The sequence below is a fragment of the Myxocyprinus asiaticus genome, chromosome 26 (genome assembly GCF_019703515.2).
Source record: "Myxocyprinus asiaticus isolate MX2 ecotype Aquarium Trade chromosome 26, UBuf_Myxa_2, whole genome shotgun sequence".
In the NCBI taxonomy this organism is placed as follows: domain Eukaryota; kingdom Metazoa; phylum Chordata; class Actinopteri; order Cypriniformes; family Catostomidae; genus Myxocyprinus; species Myxocyprinus asiaticus.
Window position 1 is genome coordinate 14467872 of NC_059369.1, and position 26685 is coordinate 14494556.

A 26685-nucleotide genomic window follows, 5' to 3' on the forward strand; every position below is an offset into this window, starting at 1 on the left:
AGAGGACAGGAGGACACCGACTGGACTGCGTTACTGAACAGCCCAGATTGTGACAAGGGGCATTCCTTAGGAAGGCCTTGTCACGAATATCTGTTAGCGTCACGAGGCCCGCCATATATACCAACATTCAAACAGCAAAAGCAATTCGAATTTTAATCTGAAGAGTGCTTGTTAGCTCTCAGAACCAGATCAGAAGCCCGGCGTAGTTCCATGGCAGCCTCAGCATCCAGCCCAGCTCCCTTATCTAAATCCCTCATAAAATGGGCTTGGTAGGCTTGCAAAACTGCCAGTGTGTGCAAAGAGGAAACCGCCTGACCCGAAGCCAGGTAGGCCTTGTTCAACATCCTGCATGGCTCCAAAGGAAGAGTAGGCCTCGACTTCCATGTGGCCACCGAAGAAGGAGAGATGGACCGCCAGCGTCTCCTCCATCTCCAGGACCTAAATATATCTGTGGTCAGAAGCTCGACACACATTGGAAAGGCCGATTGGTTTGTAATCCTGGCCAAGTAAGTTTGATCCCAGGACTTCGAAATCTCCCGATGGAGGTCTGGGGGAAAAAGGGAGCGGCCTACAAGGCATAACTGCACGTTGGCCTGCTAAGAAACAGTTGTCCACGATGGATTTACGATCCTCTGACTGTGTTTCATCCAGCCAGTCCAGGTGCAGTTTCTCCACTCCACGTATAATAACCTCCAGCAACTCCGTATAAATTACCGAGGGCTGGCTGGCAGCTAAATCCTTGGAATCCTCGGGCTGGCTGGCAGCTAAATCCTTGGAATCCAATGCGTCCTCAGCGCCGAAGAAAACCACTGTGTGGTCCTCAGGGCTAAGGTGCAAATGCCCGTGTGTAAACTCCACTGGAGAACATTGAGCCGAATCTGGAGAGAGTGACAGAGGGAACTGAAGATCGGCCTGCTGCTCAACTCCCATCTCCTCGGCGTCTGCGCCGTCCTAACATGAGTCACACTGCCACGTGCCACTGAGCACGCAGTTTGACTGAATCCCTTCCAAAGGAGGCAAGCCTTTCACGGAGCATCCTGACGTGCATCAAATCACACTGCGGGCGATCCGGACCCTCCAGCGTGGCCTCAGACAGAAAACACGCATGTCGTGGGAATCCTCACCAACAATGGACCGTGTACACAGAGGTAAGCACAGAGGGCCAGACGAGATCGTTCACTGAAGAACAGAAAATCTGACTCGATGGCACAAAAGCAAGTGCCTTTATGGAGCCCGTGCTTTTGCTCCCTAGGAGGCATCACTTAAGCGCCATCAGCCAATAAATTGCCATGATTGTATAAGGGCTTCAGACCACGTGACACTCGGACGGTGTCCCACTGCGATCATATGCTGCTCGAGTTCTCCGAAAGGGAATCCAGAAATACTGTTTAAAAAGTATCCAAGGATGCATCTCTTGTGGTTGCCCAGTTACTAAGGGTTACTTTACATTGTACACTAAAACAAACAATAAAATATAATGAAAAATATATTTACAGTTGAAGTCAGAAGTTTACATACACTTAGGTTAAATTCATTAAAACTCATTTTTTAACCACTCTACAGATTTAATATTAGCAAACTATAGTTTTGGCAAGTCGTTTAGGACATCTACTTTGTGCATGACACAAGTCTACAATTGTTTACAGACAGATTGTTTAACTTTTAATTGACCATATCACAATTCCAGTGGGTCAGAAGTTTACATACACTATGTTAACTGTGCCTTTAAGCAGCTTGGAAAATTCCAGAAAATGATGTCAAACCTTTAGGCAATTAGCCAATTACCTTCTGATAGGAGGTGTACTGAATTGGAGGTGTACCTGTGGATGTATTTTAAGGCCTACATTCAAACTCAGTGCCTCTTTGCTTGACATCATGGGAAAATCAAAAGAAGTCAGCTGAGACCTCCACAGCCTAAATTGTGGACCTCCACAAGTCTGGTTCATCCTTGGGAGCAATTTCCAAATGCCTGAAGGTACCACATTCATCTGTAAAAACAATAGTACACAAGTATAAACACCATGGGACCACAGTCATCATACCGCTCAGGAAGGAGACGCATTCTGTCTCCTAGAGATGAACATAGTTTGGTGCGAAAAGTGCAAATCAATCCCAGAACAAAAGCAAAGGATCTTGTGAAGATGCTGGAGGAAACAGGTAGACATGTATCTATATCCACAGTAAAACGAGTCCTATATCGATATAACCTGAAAGGCTGCTCAGCAAGGAGGAAGCCACTGCTCCAAAATGCCCCTAAAAAAGCCAGACTACAGTTTGCAAGTGCACATGGGGACAAAGATCTTACTTTTGGAGAAATGTCTTCTGGTCTGATGAAACACAAATTGAACTGTTTGGCCATAATAACCATCATTATGTTCGGAGGAAAAAGGGTGAGCCTTGCAAGCCGAAGAACACCATCCCAACCGTGAAGCATGAGGGTGGCAGCATCATGTTGTGGGGGTGCTTTGCTGCAGGAGGGACTGCTGCACTTTACAAATTAGATGGCAAAATGAGGAAGGAAAATTATGTGGATATATTGAAGCAACATCTCAAGACATTAGCCAGGATGTTAAAGCTTGGTCGCAAATGGGTCTTCCAAATGGACAATGACCCCAAGCATACCAACAAAGTTGTGGCAAAATGGCTTAAGGACGACAAAGTCAAGGTATTGGAGTGGCCATCACAAAGCCCTGACCTCAATCTGATAGAAAATTTGTGGGCAGAACTGCAAGCAAGGAGGCCTACAAACCTGACTCAGTTACACCAGTTCTGTCTGGAGGAATGGGCCAAAATTCCAGCAACTTATTGTGAGAAGCTTGCGGAAGGCTACTCAAAACATTTGACCCAAGTTAAACCATTTAAAGACAAATGCTACCAACTACTAACAAAGTGTATGTAAACTTCTGACCCACTGGGAATCTCTACTATTATTCTGACATTTCACATTCTTAAAATGAAGTAGTGATAACTGACCTAAGACAGGGACTGTTTTCTATGATTAAATGTCAGGAACTTCAACTGTACCTTATACTTTGTCTTAAAGAACTTGCAAGAAATTGGTTCATCATTTATTGTAATTATTTAAAATGTAAAAAAAATAAAAATAAATTGTGGATAAAGTTAATTAAATTTTTTTACAGGTATACATCTTTGATAAATGTACAGTATACTGTATGTAAACATGCCATAAAATCAGTTGACATGCTTTAATTAAAAGTTGGGCACAATCTTTTGCCGTTTGCCAGTGGACTTTTTTAATAATACGATCAAATGGGAAGATTCAATTCAAATCTAGCTTTATTGGCAAGATAAACTTAAGTGTACATTGCCTGTGCAGTTGCATTATAAGACACTATACATAAAGATATAAAACAAATTGAATGCTAAATGTTTAATTTTAAATACACTCCTGTGTTTATTATATCGCATGTAATAAGCATACAGTGCTCAACTCAATCAGTTTCTGTGTTAGGTTGTGCATATTTTTTATTTTGATAATATAAGATATTAGCAGTATTTTACATATTAACAGTATTTATATATAGTATGTATGAATGTGTGTGTGTGTGTGTGTGTATATATATATATATATTTCTATGGATTTACTATTTATAGGTATGTGTTTGAGTAAAATGTTTGTTTTATTTTCTTTTAAGTACTGACAACATTTCTCACAAATTCTAAATAAAAATATTGTCATTTAGAGCATTCATTTGCAGAAAATGACAACTGGTCAAAATAACAAAAAGATGCAGTGTTTTCAGACCTTGAATAATGCAAAGAAAACAAGTTCATATTCATTTTTAAACAACACAATACTAATGTTTTAACTTAGGAAGAGTTCAGAAATCAATATTTGGTGGAATAACCCTGATTTTCAATCACAGCTTTTGTGCATCTTGGCATGCTCTCTACCAGTGTTTCACATTGCATTTGGGTGACTTATACCACTCCTGGCACAAAAAACTCAAGTAGCTCAGTTTTGTTGGATGACTTGTGGCCATCCATCTTCCTCTTGATCACATTTTAGAGAGTTTTAATGGGGTTCAGGTCTGGAGATTGGGCTGGCCATGACAGGGTCTTGATCTGGTGGTCCTCCATCCACACCTTGATTGACCTGGCTGTGTGGCATGGAGCATTGTCCTGATGGTAAAACCAATCCTCAGAGTTGGGGAACATTTGTCAGAGCATAAGGAAGCAAGTTTTCTTCCAGGACAACCTTGTATGTGGCTTGATTTATATGTCCTTCACAAAGACGAATCTGCCCGATTCCAGCCTTGCTGAAGCACCCCCAGATCATCACCGATCCTCCAAAGAATTTCACAGTGGGTGCACTGAGACACTGTAGCTTGAAGGCCTCTCCAGGTCTCTGTCTAACCATTAGGTGGAGGATTGGTGATGATCTGGGGGTGCTTCAGCAAGGCTGTAATCGGGCAGATTTATCTTTGTGGAGGACGCATGTTGTTATTTTCTGCAAATAAATGCTCTAAATGACAATATTTTTATTTGGAATTTGGGAGAAATGTTGTCAGTACTTTATAGAATAAAACAAAAATGTTCATTTTACTGAAACACATACCTATAAATAGTAAATCCAGAGAAACTGATATAAATAATATAGAATAATTGTGTATATAATACATTTACCATCATTATTATTATATTGAAATGAATACATTAATATATAAATGTATTAAAACATTATATATTTAAGGATAGCAAATGAGATAACATTAATTCAGTTAATCCTTATTGTAGACCATACTCCAAAGTGACAAAATATTTTTAAACAGAAAAGGGCATTATCCATTGACAAGGCTCTCTCTATGTTTTTTACTTTGCATAGGCCTATTTGTTAATTGGCCAGGTGGATGTTGTTAAGCTGATATCGATAATCTCAAAATCATAAAATATCAGGCCTGGCTGACATATATTACTCTATTTCTAACACTCATGCATTTGTGGTGCGTCTCTTAAGTATTCCAGTGTGCCAAGTAGCGGGCAGAGAGCGTTGCGATGCTGCACATTTGTAATACACACACACACACACACATGTTGATGTAGTCAGCGGGAGAGGAGATACGTTTGCATGCCGCAGTATTTATTTCTGAAGCCAGGCAAGTGACGGCGAGACAGGGAGGGAGAGAGGGATAGGTGGAGAAGGAGGGCAGTAGCGCAGGGAGCCGTGATGGTGCTGGGTTGGATTCCTCTGTTACCAAGGAACAGCGACAGGAAGAAGAGTGTTTGTGTCAGTACGAGACTGTGTGTGAAGAGCAAGGAGCTGCGTGTGTGTGTGTGTGAGGGACAAAGAGTGAGAGCAAGAGGGTGCAGCTTAGTTGGTGGTGGTACAGCACAGAGATCGGTTGCATTTGTGCATGTGCACGTGTGAGCTCACATTCTTAAAATAAATGCTACAAAATCATGGCGGTATGAGATAGACCAGGAGACCGCAGGGACAGAGGTAAGTTCAGAGAATGAGAGAGAGGATTCGTGTGAAATTGTACTGTAACCACGTGTGCCGTTTATGTATTTTTCATATTTTTTGTGCCCCAGTATTTAATCTCCACCCAGTCTTGTATAATGTTTAACACAGTATTATCTTTAGAAACACACATGCACAGATCTTGTGTGATTTGAACTTAACACTGGCTGCTGCATGCAGTGTTTTCATGTTGTGATGTGCAGCACAGACCGATGTTTGTGCTGGGGAGATATGGAGGAATTTACAGGATTGAGGAGGAGGGAGGGGGTGATTTTACTCTTAGGATGGGGGATGGGGGAAATGGTCATAACTGTATTGAGATAAATGATTCATGGTCCCATTAATAAAAGAGAGGTTGCATGTGTTCCTTCTTGCATATGTCTTGGGTTTTTACAGTGTTTTAGACAAAGCAATGTAGAAATGAGGGGAGAGTGAGACAGACAGACGGAAAGACAGACGGTGAGATGCTCGGGGTGACTACAGATGAATGATACAGGAAAATCAGACAGACGGCGACAGACTGTTTGATCACAGGATTCATTACACTACTTATTGTTGACTGCATATGTGTGTGCATGCATGCATTGGCTGATTAATAATTGATGCCATAGACTAGTGTAAAAATGTCTTTGTCAGCAGAAAGAACTGTAGACTCGTGAGAGAATTTTGCTTTACAATTCAGAGATGAATTGGTTATTTTACTACATCAATTAAAAAAATCAGACACACAAAGTTGAAGTCAGAAGTTTACATACACCTTACCCAAATACATTTAAACTCAGTTTTTCACAATTCCTGACATTTAATTGTAGAAAACTACGATTCCCTGTCTTAGGTCAGTTAGGATCACTATTTTAAGAATGTGAAATGTCAGAATAATAGTAGAGAGAATTATTTATTTCAGCTTTTATTCCTTTCATCACATTCCCAGTGGGTCAGAAGTTTACATACAATTTGGTAGCATTGCCTTAAAATTGTTTAACTTGGGTCAAACGTTTTGGTTAGCCTTCCACCAGCTTCTCCAGACGGACAGAACTGGTGTAACTGAGTCAGGTTTGTAGGCTTCCTTGCTCACACATGCTTTTTCAGTTCTGCCCACAAATTTTCAGTCAGATTGAGGTCAGGGCTTTGTGCTTGGGGTCATTGTCCATTTGGAAGACCCATTTGTGACTGAGCTTTAACTTCCTGGATGATGTCTTGAGATATTGCTTCAATATTTCCACATAATTTTCCTTCCTCATGATGCCATCTATTTTGTGAAGTGCACCAGTACCTCCTGCAGCAAAGCACCCCCACAACATGATGCTGCCACCCCCATGCTTCACGGTTGGGATGGTGTTCTTCAACTTGCAAGCCTCACCCTTTTTCCTCCTAATATAACTATGGTCATTATGGCCAAAAAGTTCAATTTGTGTTTCATTAGACCAGAGGAAATTTCTCCAAAAAGTAATATCTTTGTTCCCATGTGCACTTGTAAACTGTAGTCTAGCTTTTTTATGGCGGTTTTGGAGCAGTGGCTTCTTCCTTGCTGAGTAGCCTTTCAGGTTATGTAAATATAGGACTCGTTTTACTGTGGATATAGATACTTGTCTACCTGTTTCCTCCAGCATCTTCACAGGGTTCTTTGCTGTTGTTCTGGGATTGATTTGCACTTTTCACACCAAGCTACGTTCATCTCTAGGAGACAGAATGCATCCTGTATGATGGCTGTGTGGTCCCATGGTGTTCATACTTGCATACTATTGTTTGTACAGATAAACGTGGTACTTTCAGGCATTTGGAAATTGCTCCCAAGGATGAACCAGACTTGTGGAGGTCCACTAGGCAAAACTAGGCTAATGAAATTCACACACTCTCTCTACTGGATAATTGATGTTTATCTTTGATTTTACATGCAAGATCTGTCTGTACGTGCCCATGAAAAAGGAATTAAATGATTGGCCAGAGTAAATCAGATTTGAGGAATCTTTAGGGCTGTTGTTGATTCTTGCTGCTCTCTCTGGTGGCGAATTACTGAAATGTGTAATTAATTGAGAAGCCCAAAGGGTAGATGCATCTTTGAAAAGGGCCTGAAAATAACTTTAAGAGGCTACTAAAAGTACAGTGCATTTGTGTTTATCTTTATGTCTTAGATTTTCCATTTAAGATAAACTAATCTGTAAAATAAGGACTAATTGTTCAATGGAAAGTCTTAGTCTGGGCTAATGGAACACTCGCACAAAAACTCAACTCTGACTCTAGGCAATTGCTTATTTCAAATAATATGTTGTATATTTGGACACTAATATTAATTTAAGTGCATTATATAAAATATCAAACCAAGTGGCATCTGCAAACAAGTGACACTAGACTGGAACTACACCGTTGCTTTCCAGTATAATCCATTGAAAGAAAGGGTATGTGGTGCAGGGATTGGATTGGATCAGTCCAAAAATGTCTGTCCTACCATCACAGGAGAAAGAGGTCAACTGCTGACAACTTAAAGGATTATGGGTAAAATGAACTTGATGCAAGGAGAGGTGGAGACACCGTCGTTATCCTTTCAGTGAACAGCCATCATTTCTTTCCCTTCTCTCAATCTCTCACTCTTTCCTTCTATCAATATTGTAACCTTAAAAATAGTTATGAAGACTTAGACGAGTTAAGAGCAGTTTATTTATTGTAGTGTCCCAAAAAAAGGAAAATATGTTGGGTTGGATGGGATCACTCATTAATAAGGGCTGGCTGGACCGGGATCATTCTGTACATCCTCTGGACCACAGGAAAACTGGATTCCCGGTACGGCAAGAATATGTTTGTGGATGTGTCATGGAAGACCAGCATGAATAGAGGCAATAGAGACTTGGAGGGTTTTTTTCTATGGTGTAGTTGAATTAGTCAGCTGCAGTGTAACTATGTACTGTAAGCATTTGTTGTTGGGTCAAAGGCTTGTTTTTGCTACTATTGATAGAGAAGTTTTTAGTGTCCACAATTGTATTGCAGCCTCTAACTTGCTTTTTGGGTCCAGATGTACATCAAATCAAACAACAACTCTATGTACACAGTACTAAATCAGACTAAATGTTTATAGTGGTTTAAATGAGGGAATCTAATGTAGCCTTTCGAAAACATACAGATATCTGGGTCACATTTCACCCCAAATTCAAAAATGTTTTTTTATGACATTATTTTATTGATAATTAAGCCCTATCCTCCCCATTTCTAAGTAATTAAAAAAAGTGTGCATGTTTTTGGGGGGTGAGTCTGCAGTGTCACAGTACAAAACATGTTGAAGTACAAAATAATATGCTTAATATTCTGATTATTTAAATTGTATTTATTTAATTAACATCTTTCTGTGACTTGGATATGTTTTCATGAGTTTTGCATAAATACACTTGCCTGAGACAATGTTGCATGTGTGTTTATGCAAATAGCACCACATGTGGGTCTCCCTTTTATTCTCTGCTTTTTATGCTGGATTAAATGGATTATCACTAGACTAGTGATAGTGAAAAGTCCTATCCTCTTTGTTTTCTGCTTGTATTTGTGTGCAGATGGGGTGTGTTTGTAGAGGAGACTCCAAAGACTATTAATAGTCACTTAGCTGTGTCCAGGTTCTTGTGTTGTCTGTCTGCAAGGACTGTAATCCTCTTCTGTCACCGTGAACTGTGGCAGCCGCGCTGTAATCTGATTAGTCAGAACACCGACTGTGTTCATTGCCACATTTTTTGATTGGTCCCTTGAGGATCACTATAAATGCACAGGAGAAATAGGAAAAGTAGATGCTGTGCAGAGATCTATGCAGTTTTTAACTCTTTAGAGCAGGGGTCAGGAACCTTTTTTTCACTGAGGAGCCAATTTTTTTAAATTTTTGATTGATGCATTTTTTCGAAATAGCCATAGCACAAACTAATAATTTACTACTTAATTTAAGTTTTTCAATAAAATAAAATGTTTATTATGCCCATAGATTACTCAAAAACACAAAAACAAACAAATATGCAACAATTAATAGGTAACATGTAACATGCAATATGGAATTGAGTACACATCTACAGTGTTTGTGCCGGTCTCCATAAAATTGCTTCATTTAACAGCTGTTCATGAAAAAGTTCACTTCCCTTTGGGCTGGGTGATATGTAAAAAATATTTTAACGATAACTGCCTTAAAAAAAAAATCCTGATATCCAATTATATCGTCAACCCCCCTGCCGAGGGTCAGTGAATATTTTTGCTTAATTGATTTTGCTTAAAAAATTACATTAATTTATTGAAACATGAAAAACAAAATTCAAATTGAACTTTAAATGAAACCAAAAAAAAAAAAAAAGCAATTCAAATAACGAAGTGATCAAAAAGTCTTATGTATAACCACCTCCCCAAATCCAAACATTTACCATGTCAAACAGCCCATTTGCTATCACGCAAACATCCGTCAACGACAACAGGTGAAAAATTACTAATAGCCTATAAATTAAGAACAATTATAAATGTAAAGTTAATAATACTCATAATAAATAAGCCTAATAAATTCCCATGTGTTCCCAAAAAAATACTGCCAAATGCGTGTTCTTATCGAATGTGTTTGTACTGCATTTTAGTAATGGAGTTAATGCTGCCTAAAGAAAAGAAAATGGAACTCAATTTTAGGTTCAAGGTGTCTTATATTATTTTATGATCACTTTTGTCTTTGCTTAATACATACATATATATGTATATATATGTATATTTGTATGTATATGTATATGTGTGTGTGTGTGTGGGTGTGTGTGTGTGTGTGTGTGTATATATATATATATATATATTAGGGATGTGTGCTACGACTAATTTGACTGTCGTTTAAACAGATGTTTTGTAACTGACTAGTCTAAAGAGAAACCAACTGTCAGAAAACAGTTAAAAAAAAAATGTTTTTATGCGACCCATTTAAAATACGTAATCTATTCCAAATCCGATGCTAAATTCTACTGAAAAGGGGCATTTATTAGTGACGTGCTCACCTTGAATTATGATCATTGTACATTTAAATATAGAACATGACACGCATTCACTGAATCAACGTTAGCGAATATTTAATAGACATATTTATTGAAAACAATTTAATGAATAGTGCAGGATCAATGGAACAACCCTAAAAGCCTGTTCTAAATGGAAATCACCAAGTAAAAAAGTTACTTAACATATTAAAACAGTCAGGACATTGTTGAAAATAATTAACAGGTAGACTAAGCCAAATCTATGAGAGAGAAAAAAATGCGCTGAAAAGTCACACGTATTTCACAACGTGCAGTCGTGCATTAGCCATTGATCTAATATAACAGCTGTTCGGTAAAGAATGTTAACCATTAACAGTTCTGATGTAAAAAAAAAAAAAAAAAAAAAAAAGTAGCTATAGGATAGAAAAAATAGGCCGGTGATGTAGCCTACAATAAACCTTATGTATTCTAAACATGACATGCACACAGAATCAAAGACAGTTTAACATGTTCAGCAGTCGTTTCACCTTGTTGAAAATTGCCTTCTTAATCAGCAGGTTAAAAAAAATGGCATACCTAGTTTAAAACAGTTATTTTCTAGGCTACTTACTCAAAAGCATACATTTTTTGATGAGTACAATTAACCCGTCGACATGGTCCGGTGAAAGACGGGACTTGACTCATCTGCGGCGATTATCCTGTGCTTGAAAAAGCCTGCTCAGTGGAAAAATAACGTACAAGCATGCACAGATGTAAAGAAGACTCAAATGTGAAAATATCCATAGGGACTTTCAAACATTTGGAAAGCCGATTCCCGCACCACCGAAGTGATTTCCTAACTACTTTGCTGAGTTTGCTTGTCTAGTGAGAGGACATTTTCCTGCGTGCACCGCGAGTGAGAGAGGGAAGACGCACGCGCAGCCTGAGGTGAAATTAAACTCTGTATCTGCTCCAGATATCCTCTTTTTTTTAAATAATATTTGTATTATTAATTCTATTTAAAAAAATTAACATTAATATGACAGTAATTTAAGTGCAGCCTCTGTAAAAATATAAAGCCAAACATAAATGTGTAAAAATTATGATCAGTTTAATGGGGGGAAATATTAACCGACTAGTAATTTCAATGTCGACTAGCAGCATCCGAACTTTAGTCGAGTAGTCTCGCACATCCCTAATATATATATATATATATATATAGCAATATCACACGAGCAAGAGTGCGATTATGGCCCTACATCAGCACTGCTGTGATTCGGCCGCAGGTAATCACAGCAGTGCTGATTTAGGGCCATATAGCATGATTGCGAGTGTGATATTGCTTATATACAACAGTTCAATGAACAAGTCAATTTTAAAAAATTAGGAAAAACTGAGTACGGTCATAAAAACGCATTTGTGCATGGAACTGCTTTATTACGCGGCAGATCAGAATCTGCCGTTGCTGGTTCAAACCAAATGATGCGTCCATGTTTGTCCAAGTTATTGGATAAACAAGGATGGATGGATGGATTGATGGATGTGAGTGAGTGAGTGAGTGAGTGAGTGAGACGGAGCGTGTGCGATCACCTGTTGCCACTGTCAGCTTTTTGAAGATCAGCTTTCTCAGTGGAAAAGTAGCGGTCCAAGCGGGGCTAATTCTACCTATTTCACGGTAGCCGGTGCGCAAGAGTTGATCACTATAGAAACCGCAATATCCTCCATTTTAAACAGTGTGTCCACTCCAATTTGGAAAGTCTGATAAGTGGTAAGCGCCTTCAGTTTGTGTTATTAATCAGTCTGTTGTGTCTCTCAGCTGTGATGAGCTGTAATGCTGAAGTTGTTTGTTTAAAGTCGTTGAAAGCTATTTCCTAGCTTTAGTAGTAATAATACAAGCAATCATATAGTGCTGTATGTAAACACTGGCTGATGTGGATTCACTTCACGTCATCTAACTGGCTCATATTGCACATAAAAATGATCTTTTGCCACCACCTGCTGGCTAACATATGTAATGTAAAAAAAAAAAAAAGACAAACCGTAGCTCTTAACACATTTGCACTGCTCTTACACTTTAGTTTAGAACAGCAGGAACACAAGCGGAGTGATACACACAGTGAAGCGTCCGAGTGCTGATGGTGTCAGACCATCAGTGCTCATGGAAAGTCTCTCGTCCAATCAGATTTGAGGACCGGAACTAACTGGTGCGTGTGTGTGTGTGTGTGTGTGTATGTGTGTATATATATATATATATATATATATATATATATATATATATATATATATATATATACACACACACACACACACACACACACACACACACACACTACTGGTCAAAAGTTTTGAAACACTTACTCATTCTTTATTACAATTTTTTTTCACATTTTAGAATAATAGTAAAGTCATCAAAACTATGGAATAACATAAATGGAACTATGGGAATTATGTTGTGACCAAACAAAATCCAAAATAAATCAAAACTGTTTTATATTTTAGCATCTTCAAAGTAGTCACCCTTTGCCTAGAATTTGCAGACATGTACTCTTGACGTTTTCTCAACCAACTTCTTGAGGTATCACCCTGGGATGCTTTTTAAACAGTATTGAAGGAGTTCCCATCAATGTTGGGCACTTATTGGCTGCTTTTCTTAATTATTTAAGTCATCAATTTCAAAAACCTTTTTTTTTTTATTAAATTTTAGATTTATAATGAAATAAATTAATATGGTGGCACAATTATATTTTTGTCTACAAAACTAATTTCAAATATTTAAGCATACGCCTTCAGATCAAAAGATTTTTAAGATTATGTGAAACGTTTCAGTCAAGTGTTTCAAAACTTTTGACCGGTAGTGTGTATGTATGTGTGTGTGTGTGTGTGTGTGTGTGTATGTATGTGTATATATATATATGTGTGTGCGTATGTGTGTGTGTGTGTGTGTGTATATATATATATATATATATATACACACACACACACACAGGCCCAGAACTCTATGCATGTGCGTGTCTTGGAGAAGCACTTTCATTTCACTCATTGAACAGCAGAGCTCACTGCGCACATATCAAATCAGACGCGCATCGGCGGCTTTTCCTTCATCTGTTCTTCAAAATATAATCACACGTTTCGTCAAATGCACACCTTTGTTTTTTTGTTATTAACATTTTTATTGATTCCATACACAAAAAACAATAAACGCAACATAAATTACGGAATCAGTTACAGAGCATATGGAAAGTATTCACAGCACTTCACTTTTTCCACATTTTGTTATGTTACAGCCTTATTCCAAAATGGAATAAATTCATTATTTTCCTCAAAATTCTACAAACAATACCCCATAATGACAACGTGATAGAAGTTTGTTTGAAATCTTTGCAAATTTATTAAAAATAAAAAACGAAAAAAAAATCACATGTACATAAGTATTCACGGCCTTTGCTCAATACTTTGTTGAAGCACCTTTGGCACCAATTACAGCCTCAAGTCTTTTTGAGTATGATGCTACAAGCTTGGCACACCTATTTTTGGGCAGTTTCTCCCATTCTTCTTTGCAGGACCTCTCAAGCTCCATCAGGATGGATGGGGAGCGTCGGTGCACAGCCATTTTCAGATCTCTCCAGAGATGTTCAATCGGGTTCAAGTCTGGGCTCTGGCTGGGCCACTCAAGGACATTCACAGAGTTGTCCCGTAGCCACTCCTTTGTTATCTTGGCTGTGTGCTTAGGGTCGTTGTCCTGTTGGAAGATGAACCTTCGCCCCAGTCTGAGATCCAGAGCGCTCTGGAGCAGGTTTTCATCAAGGATGTCTCTGTACATTGCGTTGAAAAACATCCCCACAGCATGATGCTGCCACCACCATGCTTCACTGTAGGGATGGTATTGGCCAGGTGATGAGCGGTGCCTGGTTTCCTCCAGACATGACGCTTGCCATTCAGGCCAAAGAGTTCAATCTTTGTTTCTCATGATTTGAGAGTCCTTCAGGTGCCTTTTGGCAAACTCCAGGCAGGCTGTCATGTGCCTTTTACTGAGGAGTGGCTTCCGTCTGGCCACTCTACCATACAGGCCTGATTGGTGGAGTGCTGCAGAGATGGTTGTTCTTCTGGAAGGTTCTCCTCTCTCCACAGAGAAACGCTGGAGCTCTGTCAGAGTGACCATCGGGTTCTTGGTCACCTCCCTGATTAAGGCCCTTCTCCCCTGATCGCTCAGTTTGGCCGGGCGGCCAGCTCTAGGAAGATCCTGGTGGTTCCAAACTTCCATTTATGGATGATGGAGGCCACTGTGCTCATTGGGACCTTCAATGCTGCAGAAATATTTCTGTACCCTTCCCCAGATCTGTGCCTCGATACAATCCTGTCTCGGAGGTCTACAGATAATTCCTTGGACATCATGGCTTGGTCTGTGCTCTGACATGCACTGTTAACTGTGGGACCTTTATTTAGACAGGTGTGTGCCTTTCCAAATCATGTCCAATCAACTGAATTTACCACAGGTGGACTCCAATCAAGTTGTAGAAACATCTCAAGGATGATCAGTGGAAACAGGATGCACCTGAGCTCAAATTTTGAGTGTCATGGCAAAGGCTGTGAATACTTATGTACATGTGTTTTTTTTTTTTTTTTCGTTTTTTTATTTAATACATTTGCAAAGATTTCAAACAAACTTCTTTCACATTGTCATTATGGGGTATTGTTTGTAGAATTTTGAGGAAAATAATGAATTTAATCCATTTTGGAATAAGGCTGTAACATAACAAAATGTGGAAAAAGTGAAGCGCTGTGAATACTTTCCGGATGCACTGTATATAAATTAACCCCCCCCCCCCCACACACACACGACACAAACACACATTACAGTGGTCTCTTACAATTATAACAAAAAATTAGAAACAAACTAAAAAAAATTCTTTCAAAAAACAAGAGTGCACATACATATCAAACTAAAAATTTAAAATCAAAAATCCCTCTCCACTGCCCCTCCCCGAGAACCCTCCAAGAAATCAAAATATCCACCCCACTTCCAATTAAACAAATCCCACTTTCCCAACCTTCTGTAAATCGCCTCCTCAAATGCCGCAACCTCATTCATCTCCCCACACCACTCCCGAAACAAGGGTGTCCCAGCCGTCTTCCAACCCTTGAGGATTATTCTCCTGACCACCATAACTCTGGCCAGGACCCAACCTCTCAAGTGACTATCCTCAAAATTAATGACCTCCCCATCACCCAGAATGCAGAGTCTGGGGCAAAATTAAAACCGTGTGTCCAACACATCACACATAAATCCCTGAATCTTCAACCAGAATTCCTGTATTTTAACACATTCCCAAAAAACATGGGTTATGTCCCCGTCTTCTGATTGGCATCGCCAACAGGTGGGTGTGTCTTTAAGACAAGTCTATACAATCTAGAGGGGGTCCAATATAATCTATTCAAAATCTTAAATTGCATCAGATGCACCCTTGAATCTCTAGATGCAGACTTTTTTTTTATCTTAGCCCACACTCCCTCCTCCAATACCAAATATGAATCTCTCTCCCATAATCTCTTGTGAGAAGTTGAAGCTCCATCCCCCACACTCTGAATTAACAGGGAGTAATACACTGTTGCCTCATGACCTTTTCCAAAGGCAGTTATCACCACTTCTAGAGTATCTGCCCTTTTAGGGGGGTGTATGCTACTCCCAAAAATAGTACAGAACAGGTGGCGCAGCTGTAAGTACCCGAAGAACTAAGATCTAGGAATCCTGAAATGTTGGACCAAATTCTCAACCTACCACTCTCATATAGGTCACTGAGTGTATTAACACCCCTCACAATCCACTCCGACCAGCACAAAGGGGACTCACCAACTTTGGGTTTAGCCATATGCTCGAGGCAATATTTAAATAAATGTCTGAACTGAACAATGGACACTTTTGACCATAGCGCGTGCAGATGCGAGATAACGGGGTGTGACTTAACTTCTCCAATTTGTTTAAAAGAAAGGCTTTGTAATAGTAAAATAGGGGCAATACATTTCTGTTCAATTCCAAACCAGGGAGGAGCTGTCTCAGGTGGAAGTGACCAATGAGCTAAATGTCTGAGACCAAATGCATAATAATAAAACAAAATCTTGTGTAGGCCTAGCCCACCTTTATCAATCGGTCTATGTAACTTGTTGAAATGTAACCTGGGACGCTTTCCATTCCAAATGAAGGACTTCGCTATATTATCAAATTGCTTGAAATAAGAGAGGGGGACATCTACAGGGAGAGATTGTAGTAGGTAGTTGAATTTTGGAATACAATTAATTTTAATAACATTAACCTTTCCAATCATCGAATCATGAAGCCCACTTACTCACATCACTCAATCCTTTTAATTAAAGGGTCAAAATTAACTCTGACTAAATCACATAAATTTGCTGGGAATAAAATGCCCAAATACTTAATGCCCTATTTGGGCCATTGAAAGGCGCCCAGTTGAAAAGCCGTTACTGGGCAGTACGCTGTCAGAGCCAAAGCTTCGGATTTAGACCAATTAACTCTCTATCCCGAAAATTTTGAAAAGGAATTGGTGACTCTGTGGAGGCAAGGCATAGATCTGGTGGGGTCAGAGACGAATGATAAAATATCATCTGCGTAAAGTAAAAGCTTATGCGCCACACCTCCCGCCACCACCCCTGGTGGTCATCCTCCTTTCTTATCGCGGCTGCTAATGGTTACAGGGCAAGACGGAACAATAATGGGGAAAGAGGGCAACCCTGCCGGGTGCCCCTATTCAGAGTAAAATAATCTGAAATTAATCAATTTGTTTGTACCGCCGCTACAGGGTGTCTATAAAGTAACTTAATCCATCCAATAAAAGTATTTCTGAACCCAACTCTTTCCAGCATCTTAAAAAGATAATACCATCCTACCATATCAATCAGCGACCGGAGTCTGATCATTCGCCACTGACCACATGATATTAATGAGACGCCTAATGTTGTCAGAAGAGCTGCGGCCCCAAATAAACCCCACCTGATCTATATGTATAAGAGATGTCATAACTTAATCAGTTAGCCAGAATTTTTGCTAACATTTTTACATCTTGCTGGATCAGGGAAATTGGACGGTAACTTTTACACTCACTTGGATCTTTGTCCTTTTTAAGAATCAGACTGATCCGGGCTTGTGTCATGGTTGGTGGAAGCTTTCCATTCTTTAATGATTCCGTATAAACTTCTAACAAAAGTGGAGCCAGTTTTGTAGAATAAGATCTAAAAAATTCCACGGCAAAACCATCTGGACCCGGAGCCTTGCCTGTGGGCAAGGCCTTAATTACCTCGCCAAGCTCTTCCAAGGTTATCTCAGAATCAAGAGAATTTTTTTTGCTCAGTTGTCAATTTAGGGAGTTCTAATGGTTCCACAAAGTTTATAATATCCTCTTCAGTAGACGAAGACGTGGAACTATAAAGATCAAGATAGAACTCTTTAAAGGCATTATTAATATCAATGGCTGAGGTTAAAATTTCACCACCAGCAGATTTCACTGAGGGAATGGTAGAAAAAGACTCTCTCTGCTTTATATATCTAGCCAAAAGCTTCCCTGCTTTGTCTCCCGACTCAAGTATGACTGTCTTGCCCTGAATATCCAAAACTCCACTTTCCACGACAAAATAGTATTATATCTGTATTTCAAACAGGTCTATTCTCTGAGGCCATTAGATGACATTTGGCGCTTCAGCTCTGCCTCTGCACTTTTAATATTCTCTTCCAACCCAGCCAATAGGCAGAATAAACACAAAGAATGTGTAGATTCATTCACAGAACTGTCTTGAAGGTATGTTCCTCCACAAAGCAAACACCAGCTGATATAAAGCCATTCAGTTTCCTCGGACAGACAAACAATTGTTCAGTGAGCTGGCTGTTACGAGTGCAACAGATGACGTATTCATTCCAATGTCCCACGAAAATACTCCACAAAAACAAACTCCAGCCAACAGGAGGCATAAGTACAAAGAACGAACAGATTCATCCATAACTGTACCGAAGCAGTGTTATTCCACAAAACAAACTCCAGCAACTAGGCGGAACCAACACAAAAAAAAACAGGCATCCCGGTTCCTCGAATGATCAAGTGTGTATTATTCACACAGAGGCTGCATAAAAAAAATACATCATGACTTACTCAGTCTGTCAACTTTATAAAAGACATCCTTTGTGTAGGCATGAAGATATTTTGCAGTCATTCTTAGTATCCATTCTCAATCTGGCCGGGAACTTCAGTGTAAAAGCGATCATCCATCCATGCAAACGTTTCTTGAAGGAGTCATGCCACAAAACAAATTCCAGCCGCTAGGCGGAGCCAACGCAAAAAGAAACAAAAATGGCGCCCAGCTTCCTCGGACAGCCAGAGTAAGTACAGCGAGTTAATCCACTCTGGAGCTACATGAAAAACCCCAAATGGCTTACTCACCCATTGTTTTTATAAAAGACAGTGCTTGCTTTAGACACACGTAAATACCCTGCGACCATCCTTCGTTTCTATTCTCAGTTTGGCCGGAAACATCAGTGCAAAAGCGATCTTCCATTGATGTAAGAGTTTCTTACATTCCTTGAACCGATCGCGTTTCTCTCTTGTTGCATTCGCAAAGTCCGGGAACAAGAAAATATTGTGATTTCCTTTGCTCCTCGCCTAGCACAACACGAGACCTTTATCGGAAGATCTCAGAAATTTGGCAAGAATTTATCAGGGCCTGTCTCCCTCAGCAGATCTGCGAGCCGGGACTCTGTGAGCTCACTCGATTTCCAGTTTATGGCCTGTTATGTCGAGCAGACTCAGGAAGAGCTCTTCCAGGAATTTCACCATATCTCTGCTTTCTTCATGCTCAGGAATTCCAACAATTCGTATGTTATTCCTTGGGCTCCTATTTTCAAAATCTTCCAGTTTTTCCAAGACTTTTTCCACGACTATTTTGGTCACGGGCGGATTAATGGATAATTCCCTTTCGGATGATTCCAGATAATCTATTTGTTTCTCAACTTCTGTCACTCTTGTAACCAACTCAGAGAACTTTGCTTCCATCGCATTAATCGATCGACGAATTACAGCAAGATCCTCCAAGTCAGCAACAACCTTTGTCAGCATCACCGAGATGTTGGACAGTTGACGCTGAATTTCATCTCCCAACGTGCCATCCAAATCGAGTCCCCAGCTCGCAGGGCCGCCAGAGGTTTCATCTTGAGAACATAAGTGTCTTTTAATGTCTCCAGAGCCAGAGGACTTTGACTTCTTTGCCATGTTTACCTCAAAGAACAAATATGTAACTGGGTGTATCGAATCTCACTGGTTATAACATGAAAATAATTTTTTTAAAAAACAGCCAAGTGCGCAGAGCTCGGGTTTCACACTTCTGCTTCTCGCATGGCGTCACGTCATCTCAAATGCGTGTCTTTGTTTAATTTCTTGTTATATATCACTCAGAGAAGTCTTACAGATCTCCCTCCACAATGGCTGGTACATCAGCAAAATTACCCGCCATTGCACATGAAAAATCTGCTTTTGGCGGGTGTTAATTTCAAACTTTGTTCACCAGGCTGTACAACAAAGGAAGGAAATCAAAACAGTGTCATTGACTTCAAGCTTTGCAATCACACCTACACTTTCTGCAGGAAAATTATCTTTAGAAAGTTTTAAACAATCATGTGTTGATGAATGGTGTGACACCAGGCGAGCCACTTGATTTTTAACAAAGAGCCACTTGTGGCTTACAAGCCATATGTTCCTGACCCCTGCTTTAGTGTGTGTTTTAAAGGTGCACTAAGTAAGTTTTTGCTAATTAAAAAAGATTTACACAAAGACATGAATAGCATTTTTTAGAAATATGTTGAAAATGATGTACGCTTATTAGATGAAGACTTCAGTCATATCAGTAACCCAATAAAAGCTGTTTAATTTAGCATGGAGCGGGTCACCCCCTCATGGAAGCTGCCATGTTGACAGCACATGACACTGTGTCATGCAATTGACTGAGTTTCTGCCACAAATAATGACAATATTAATAACATGTTTACTTTATATAGCGCTCTTAGCCAATGCTCAAATATAAAAGTACATGTAAACAAAACAAGCAAACCAAAAAATAAAACCGCAAACACAACATACAGTACTTACAATGAAGCCCGAGTCAACAGTATAGTCTAGAGCAGGGGTCGGGAACCTATGGCTCGCGAGCCACAAGTGGCTCTTTGTTAAAAATCAAGTGGCTCGCCGGGTGTCTCACCATTCACCAACACATGATCGTTTAAAACTTTCTAGGGATAATTTTCCTGCAGAAAGTTTGGGTGAGATTGCAAAGCTTGAAGTCAATGACACTGTTTTGATTTCCTTTCTCCCGAATTTGTCGTAAAGCCAACTCCTGATGAACAAGGTTTGAAATGAACACCCGCCAAGTGTGTATTTTACATGCGGAGTATACCAGCCACTGTGGAGGGCGACCTGTAAGACTTCTCAGAGTGATAAATGACAAGAAATTAAACACAAAGACATGCATTTGACGAAACGTGTGATTTATATTTTGAAGAACAGATGAAAAAAGCTGCCGATGCACGTCTTATTTTTTTATGTGCGCCTAGGAGTTGAAATAGCACCTGGCACCCGCAAAATGCGAAGAGGCTCAGTCCAGTTCGCAAGCTCCCCGGTCAAATGCAGGTATTTCATGCACAAGTAATTTTGCTCATCTACCCGCAACAGGCGGGTGACCTGTAAGACGTCTCAGAGTGACACATGACAAGAAATGCTGTTAGTCAAAAAGACACATGCTTGAAGAAACACACTTCATTACATTTTTAAGAACAGACAAAAGAAAAGCCGTCAATGCTCGTGTCTGATTCGCTATTTGTTCAGAGACTTGCACCGGGACCCTGTCTCGTGGAACAAGCACATGTAAAGAGTTATCACTCCTTTTTCTCTGTTTCATTCGACTGAAAACTGTCGAATGTAGTCTGAGAATGCTGCAAATGATCTCTGATCATCTCGTGAGGTGCTACAAGTTTAGTTTGCTTTATTTCCACGGAGCAGTTCACTCTTACACATTGTGAACGCAACTCTGCAGGTTCAGTAATGTATACAGGTATCTTTGTATTAAAGAAACAAAGGCGAAAGTGATTAAATCATAAAATAATACAAGACACGTTCACCTTGAAACTAAAATTGAGTTCTATTTTCTTTTCTTTAGGCAGCATTAACTGTATTACCAAAACGCAATACAAACGCATTCGATAAGAATGCTCATTTGACAGCATTTTTTGGGAACACAAGGGAATTTATTAGGCTTATTTATTATGATTATTATTATAATTATCTTTACATTTATAATTGTCTTTAGTTCTTAATTTGTAGGCTATTAGTAATTTTTCATCTGGTGTCGTTGAAGGATGTTTGCGTGATAGCAAATGGGCTGTTTGAGACAGTAAATGTTTGGATTTGGGGAGGTGGTTATAAGACTTTTTGATCACTTCGCTATTGTATTGCTTTTGTCATTTAGTTTAAAATGCAATTTGAATTTAGAAATGTCTTTTTGTTTAAGTTTTTCTTGTTTCAATAACTTAATTTTTAAAGCAAAATCAATAAAGCAAAAATATTCAACGACCCTTGGCAGGGGGGTTGACGATATAGTCGGATATCGTGATATTTTAAAGGCGATTATCATTAAAATATTTTTTACACATCGCCCAGCCCAAAAGGGAAATTTTTCATGAACAATTGTAAAATAAAAAAAGTAATTTTATGGAGACTCACACAAACATGTGTACTCAATTCCATATTGCAACATGTTACCTATTAATTTTTTGCAGATTTGTTTGTTTTTGTGTTTTTGAGTAATCAATGGGCAATATAAACATTTTATTTTATTAAAAATAGTAAATTATTCATTTGTGCTGTGGATCTTTCGAAAAAATGCATCAACCAAAAATAACAAAATTGGCTCCATAGTGAAAAAAGGTTCCCGACCCCTGGTCTAGAGTGATGGTATGGTATTGATAAAGAGAAATGTGATCCACCAGACAGTCTGAACTGAATGAGTGCAAGTGGAAAGATAAAATGTCCAAACAAGAGATCCCTGCTGGAGTGATGGAACATCACTACAACCTGCAGCTCTCACGGTGCACATCACGGATAAACTGTGCAACATCAAACACCAAGCGTGAGCACACGGCGATGTTCTACCGGCAGAGAGCTTGCGAGTCATGGCTGCACAGTCACAGTCCATCGTGCAACAATGCGCAAAAACATTGTTTGGATTGAATACAAAAATGTCCATTATAGGGATGTGTGTATTATGAGATGGATTAAAAAAAAAAACAGATTTGCAAACATATTCAGTGTAAATCAGCAGCACTTGGTAAACAAGCTTCCAGTATCCAGGACAACTGGTGTCCGTATAGAGTCCAAAACCACAATTTCTGCTGAGACCGATGGGTTGAGTAAGAGTCAGCTAAAATCTTACTGCGTGCACCTTTAAGGCACCCGAGGCTGTGCTGCTGTACATTGTGATTATAGTCATGACTAAAACCCTGCAACTTAGTCGTGACTATATTCACAATATGGCACAGCCTGGAGTGCCTTATTGGTTTTACAAATGGCTATAATGTAATAAAAAGTTTTAATGAAAATGTATGCCCTTCGTATTTTTATTAAGCAAAGTCATTAAGTGCCATCCCTCCGCAACTATGTGTAGTCCCAGAAATGTAAACTATGATAGTTGTCCAGTCTGTACAGCTGGAGCTGCACTGACTGCCCCCTGGTGATGCGACACCTAAAAACACAATGTTACATGTACTTTAAGCTTGAATTAAATTGGTATTTTTATTCACCAAAGTGGCATTCAACTGATCACAATGTATAGTCAGGACATTAATAACATGAAAAATTACTATTACAATTTGAAAGAAATGTTCAGAACTTAAACTACTTCAAAGAGTTATCATCAAACAATTCTCCATGTGCAGCTATGACAGCTTTTTAGATCCTTGGCATTCTAACTGACAGTTTGTCCAGATTCTCAGGTGACATTTCACCCCACGCTTCCTGTAGCACATGCCATAGATGTGGCTGTCTTGTCGGGCACTTCTCACGCACCTTACAGTCTAGCTGATCCCACAAAAGCTCAGTGGGGTTAAGATCCATAATACTCTTTTCCAATTATCTGTTGTCCAATGTCTGTGTTTCTTTGCCCACTCTAACCTATTCTTTTTGTTTTTCTGTTTCAAAAGTGGCATTTTCTTTGCAATTCTTCCCATAAGGCCTGCACCCCTCAGTCTTCTCTTTTCTGTTGTACATGAAACTGGTGTTGAGCGGGTAGAATTCAATGAAGCTGTCAGCTGAGGACATGTGAGGCATCTATTTCTCAAACTAGAGACTCTGATGTACTTATCCTCTTGTTTAGTTGTACATCTCGCCTTCCACATCTCTTTCTGTCCTTGTTAGAGCCAGTTGTCCTTTGTCTTTGAAGACTTTAGTGTACACCTTTGTATGAAATCTTCAGTTTTTTTGGCCATTTCAAGCATTGTACAGCCTTCATTCCACAAAACAATGATTGACTGACGAGTTTCTAGAGAAAGCTGTTTCTTTTTTGCCATTTTTTACCTAATATTGACCTTAAGACATGCCAGTCTATTGCATACAGTGGCAACTCAAAAACACAAAGACAATGTTAAGCTTCCTTTAATGAACCAAATAGCTTTCAACTGTGTTTGATATAATGGCAAGTGATTTTCTAGTACCAAATTAGCAATTTAACATGATTACTCAAGGATATGGTGTTGGAGTGATGGCTGCTGGAAATGGGGCCTGTCTAGATTTGATCAAAAATGACTTTTTTTCAAATAGTGATGGTGCTGTTTTTTACATCAGTAATGTCCTGACTATACTTTGTGATCAGTTGAATGCCACTTTGGTGAATTAAAGTACCAATTTCCTTCTGAAACAGCAAAATCTATACATTATTCCAAACTTTTGGCTGTCAGTGTAAGTAATCACACTAAATTAATGTTTTAAATCAACAGCCCTATCTCATTAATATAATGAATATTAAAGGCTATTTTGAATGTTGCCGCTCAAATAGTAGCTGTGTTTCTGTCATAAGTTCCACAGCTGTTTGTTATAGAGCCTTACGAATAGGTTATTAATAGACTTGTTTCTATCCACAGCCGGTCCAGCTGTGCAGTCTGCTCAGCCCTGCGGTCATGTACGGCACACGAAAGACCTGGGATATCGGCCACCCCACCTGCCTGCAGGAACTCTGGAACAAAGACCTCTTATTGGACGGTAAGCACAGCCACATGGGTTGACTTAAAAACTGGTGTGGTGACATTTTTCAGAGGATAGTTTGAATGTTTGTTTGTGAGAGAGAGGAAATGAGAGAGACCGAGATAAACAGAGTGTGTGTGTCTGCTTCCACTGGCTCGGTCTTCGAAAGCGAGTAGGGAGGGTTGAATTCTTTCCCACTGACAACAAGCAACAGTGAAAAACGATTCCGGACTGAACGTAAAACAACATTCTCTGTCCAGGTACAGAAGGGTAAATCTGTGTGTGTGTGTGTGTGTGTGTGTGTGTGAATGAGTGAGTGAGTGAGTTTAAGTGGTGCATTCTGTTCTGTATGGGACAATATTACAACAGGCACAGCAGTTATGACAGAAACACAGACCAAAAAAGACTAAAAAGGTAAGTGCCAGAAGCAGACAAAAAGAAAAAGAATGACATGTTGTGTTAAAATGGAGGCGGCTGCTGTTGTGTGTTTTGCAGTGACAGGTTTGCTTTCTGTCTGACATTGTTTTAGAGCGAGCATCTCTACCTGCTGTGTCATCATTAACCGCACCAGCATGAGGCAGCTAGTCCTGTGTGTGAGAGAGTGTAATCTGAAATTAAACAAAACAGTCATTGTTTTTCTTGAGGTTCATGGCAGCTATGAAATCTTCCTCCCAAGTAATACGTCACCATCTTATCAGGCTGTACTTGTTTCCGTGGTTCTCAGAGGACCTTGAATGTGTTGTTCAGGGGGATGAGTGAAAGAGACCGGGAAAGTACTGCGTTAGCATGCAATAGTGTGAATGCATTCGAGCCAATATGTTGTTTTTTGAAGGAATAGTGAAACAAATTCAAATTGTAGTCATTTACTCACCATCATGTCATTCGAAACCTGTAAGGCTTTCCTCCGTAGTACTCAAAGTGAATTTGTAAAGAATTTACTGGCCGTGCGAGCTCGAGAACTGATTCTTTGAGAAGATTACACTCAAAATGACAATTCTTTCATGAATAGACATTGCCAGTTCTCTCATGAACTCTCCCAAGGAGAGCTAGGGCAGATGTCAAGATTTTCAGAGAATAATGGCTTAATTTTTTGTCTGTTCTGCATTCAAAGTTATGGTACGGCTTCAGAAGACTGAATAAAGTGCACATTAAATATACTGACTTTGAATATAGAAAACTGTATGGACCCCTTTTTTGACATTTTTATGGGGGGGGGGGGGTCATGACAGCCCCAGTCCTCTTTCACTTCCACTATGTGGAAAAATGGCCAGGTTATTTTTCAAGAATTCACCTTTTGTGTTCCACAAAAGAAAGAAAGTCATGCTGATTTAAAATGACATGAAGGTGAATAAATAAAGACACTATTTTCATTTTTGAGTAAACTATTTGCTGCATGTCTGTTTTAATATTTTTTTTTTCCCTACTTTTTTTTTTTTTCTTGTCAGAGATCAGTTGATTTCCTCAATTTCCCTAATTTGTTTTTGTGTGGGTGTGTGCATGCATTTCTTTAGCAAGTTCCCTGGATATCCTGATGAGTGATGGTGAGGAGGAGAGCTCCTTCCTCTCGTTGCCCAACTCTGTTCTTCAGCGCCACTGTTTACACTCTGACCTCTCTGAAACACCCACCTCTGACCAGCAGCAGCTACTAATACAGGTATGGCCCTGCCCCTTATAAATATTCATACATTTTTTGTTGTTTTTTGTTTGTTATTTGTTTTTGAGTTTAATCCACCACCAGATTCCCTGCACTAATGTTTATATTTTCATCAAGGTCAGAAATTGTCTTTTCCATTTAAGGGGCATAGTTGTCCTCTGGAATTAATTTACAGGTGCATTTTTATCTTTATTAGAGTGTTTTATTTTCTAAAATAAAAAATAAAAATTATAAATGAATTCAACCTGAATAATTGTTACCAATAAAATAAATCAACAAACTAATATTTGAAGGGCTTAGTATTGTTACTGATTTTCACTTTGGATTTTATTTAAT

At 39.3% G+C, this 26685-nt stretch overlaps 1 protein-coding gene across 7 annotated transcripts in view; it reads left to right on the top strand.

The window, feature by feature from the left end:
* The window catches only part of LOC127416948 (kinesin-like protein KIFC3), an 83946-nt gene that overhangs the window by 23666 nt on the left and 33595 nt on the right, over window positions 1-26685 (top strand). For 4 of the 7 annotated variants that reach the window (XM_051656570.1, XM_051656565.1, XM_051656564.1 and 1 more), the window contains exons 2-3: window positions 24596-24713; window positions 26207-26349. In XM_051656570.1, the coding sequence (XP_051512530.1) occupies window positions 24632-24713; window positions 26207-26349 (225 nt within the window). In that variant the 5' untranslated portion in view covers window positions 24596-24631. Of the gene's footprint in view, window positions 1-5169; window positions 5462-8055; window positions 8261-24595; window positions 24714-24819; window positions 24956-26206; window positions 26350-26685 lie in introns of those variants that run through there. The other 3 variants (XM_051656569.1, XM_051656567.1, XM_051656571.1) reach the window with 3 other exon arrangements.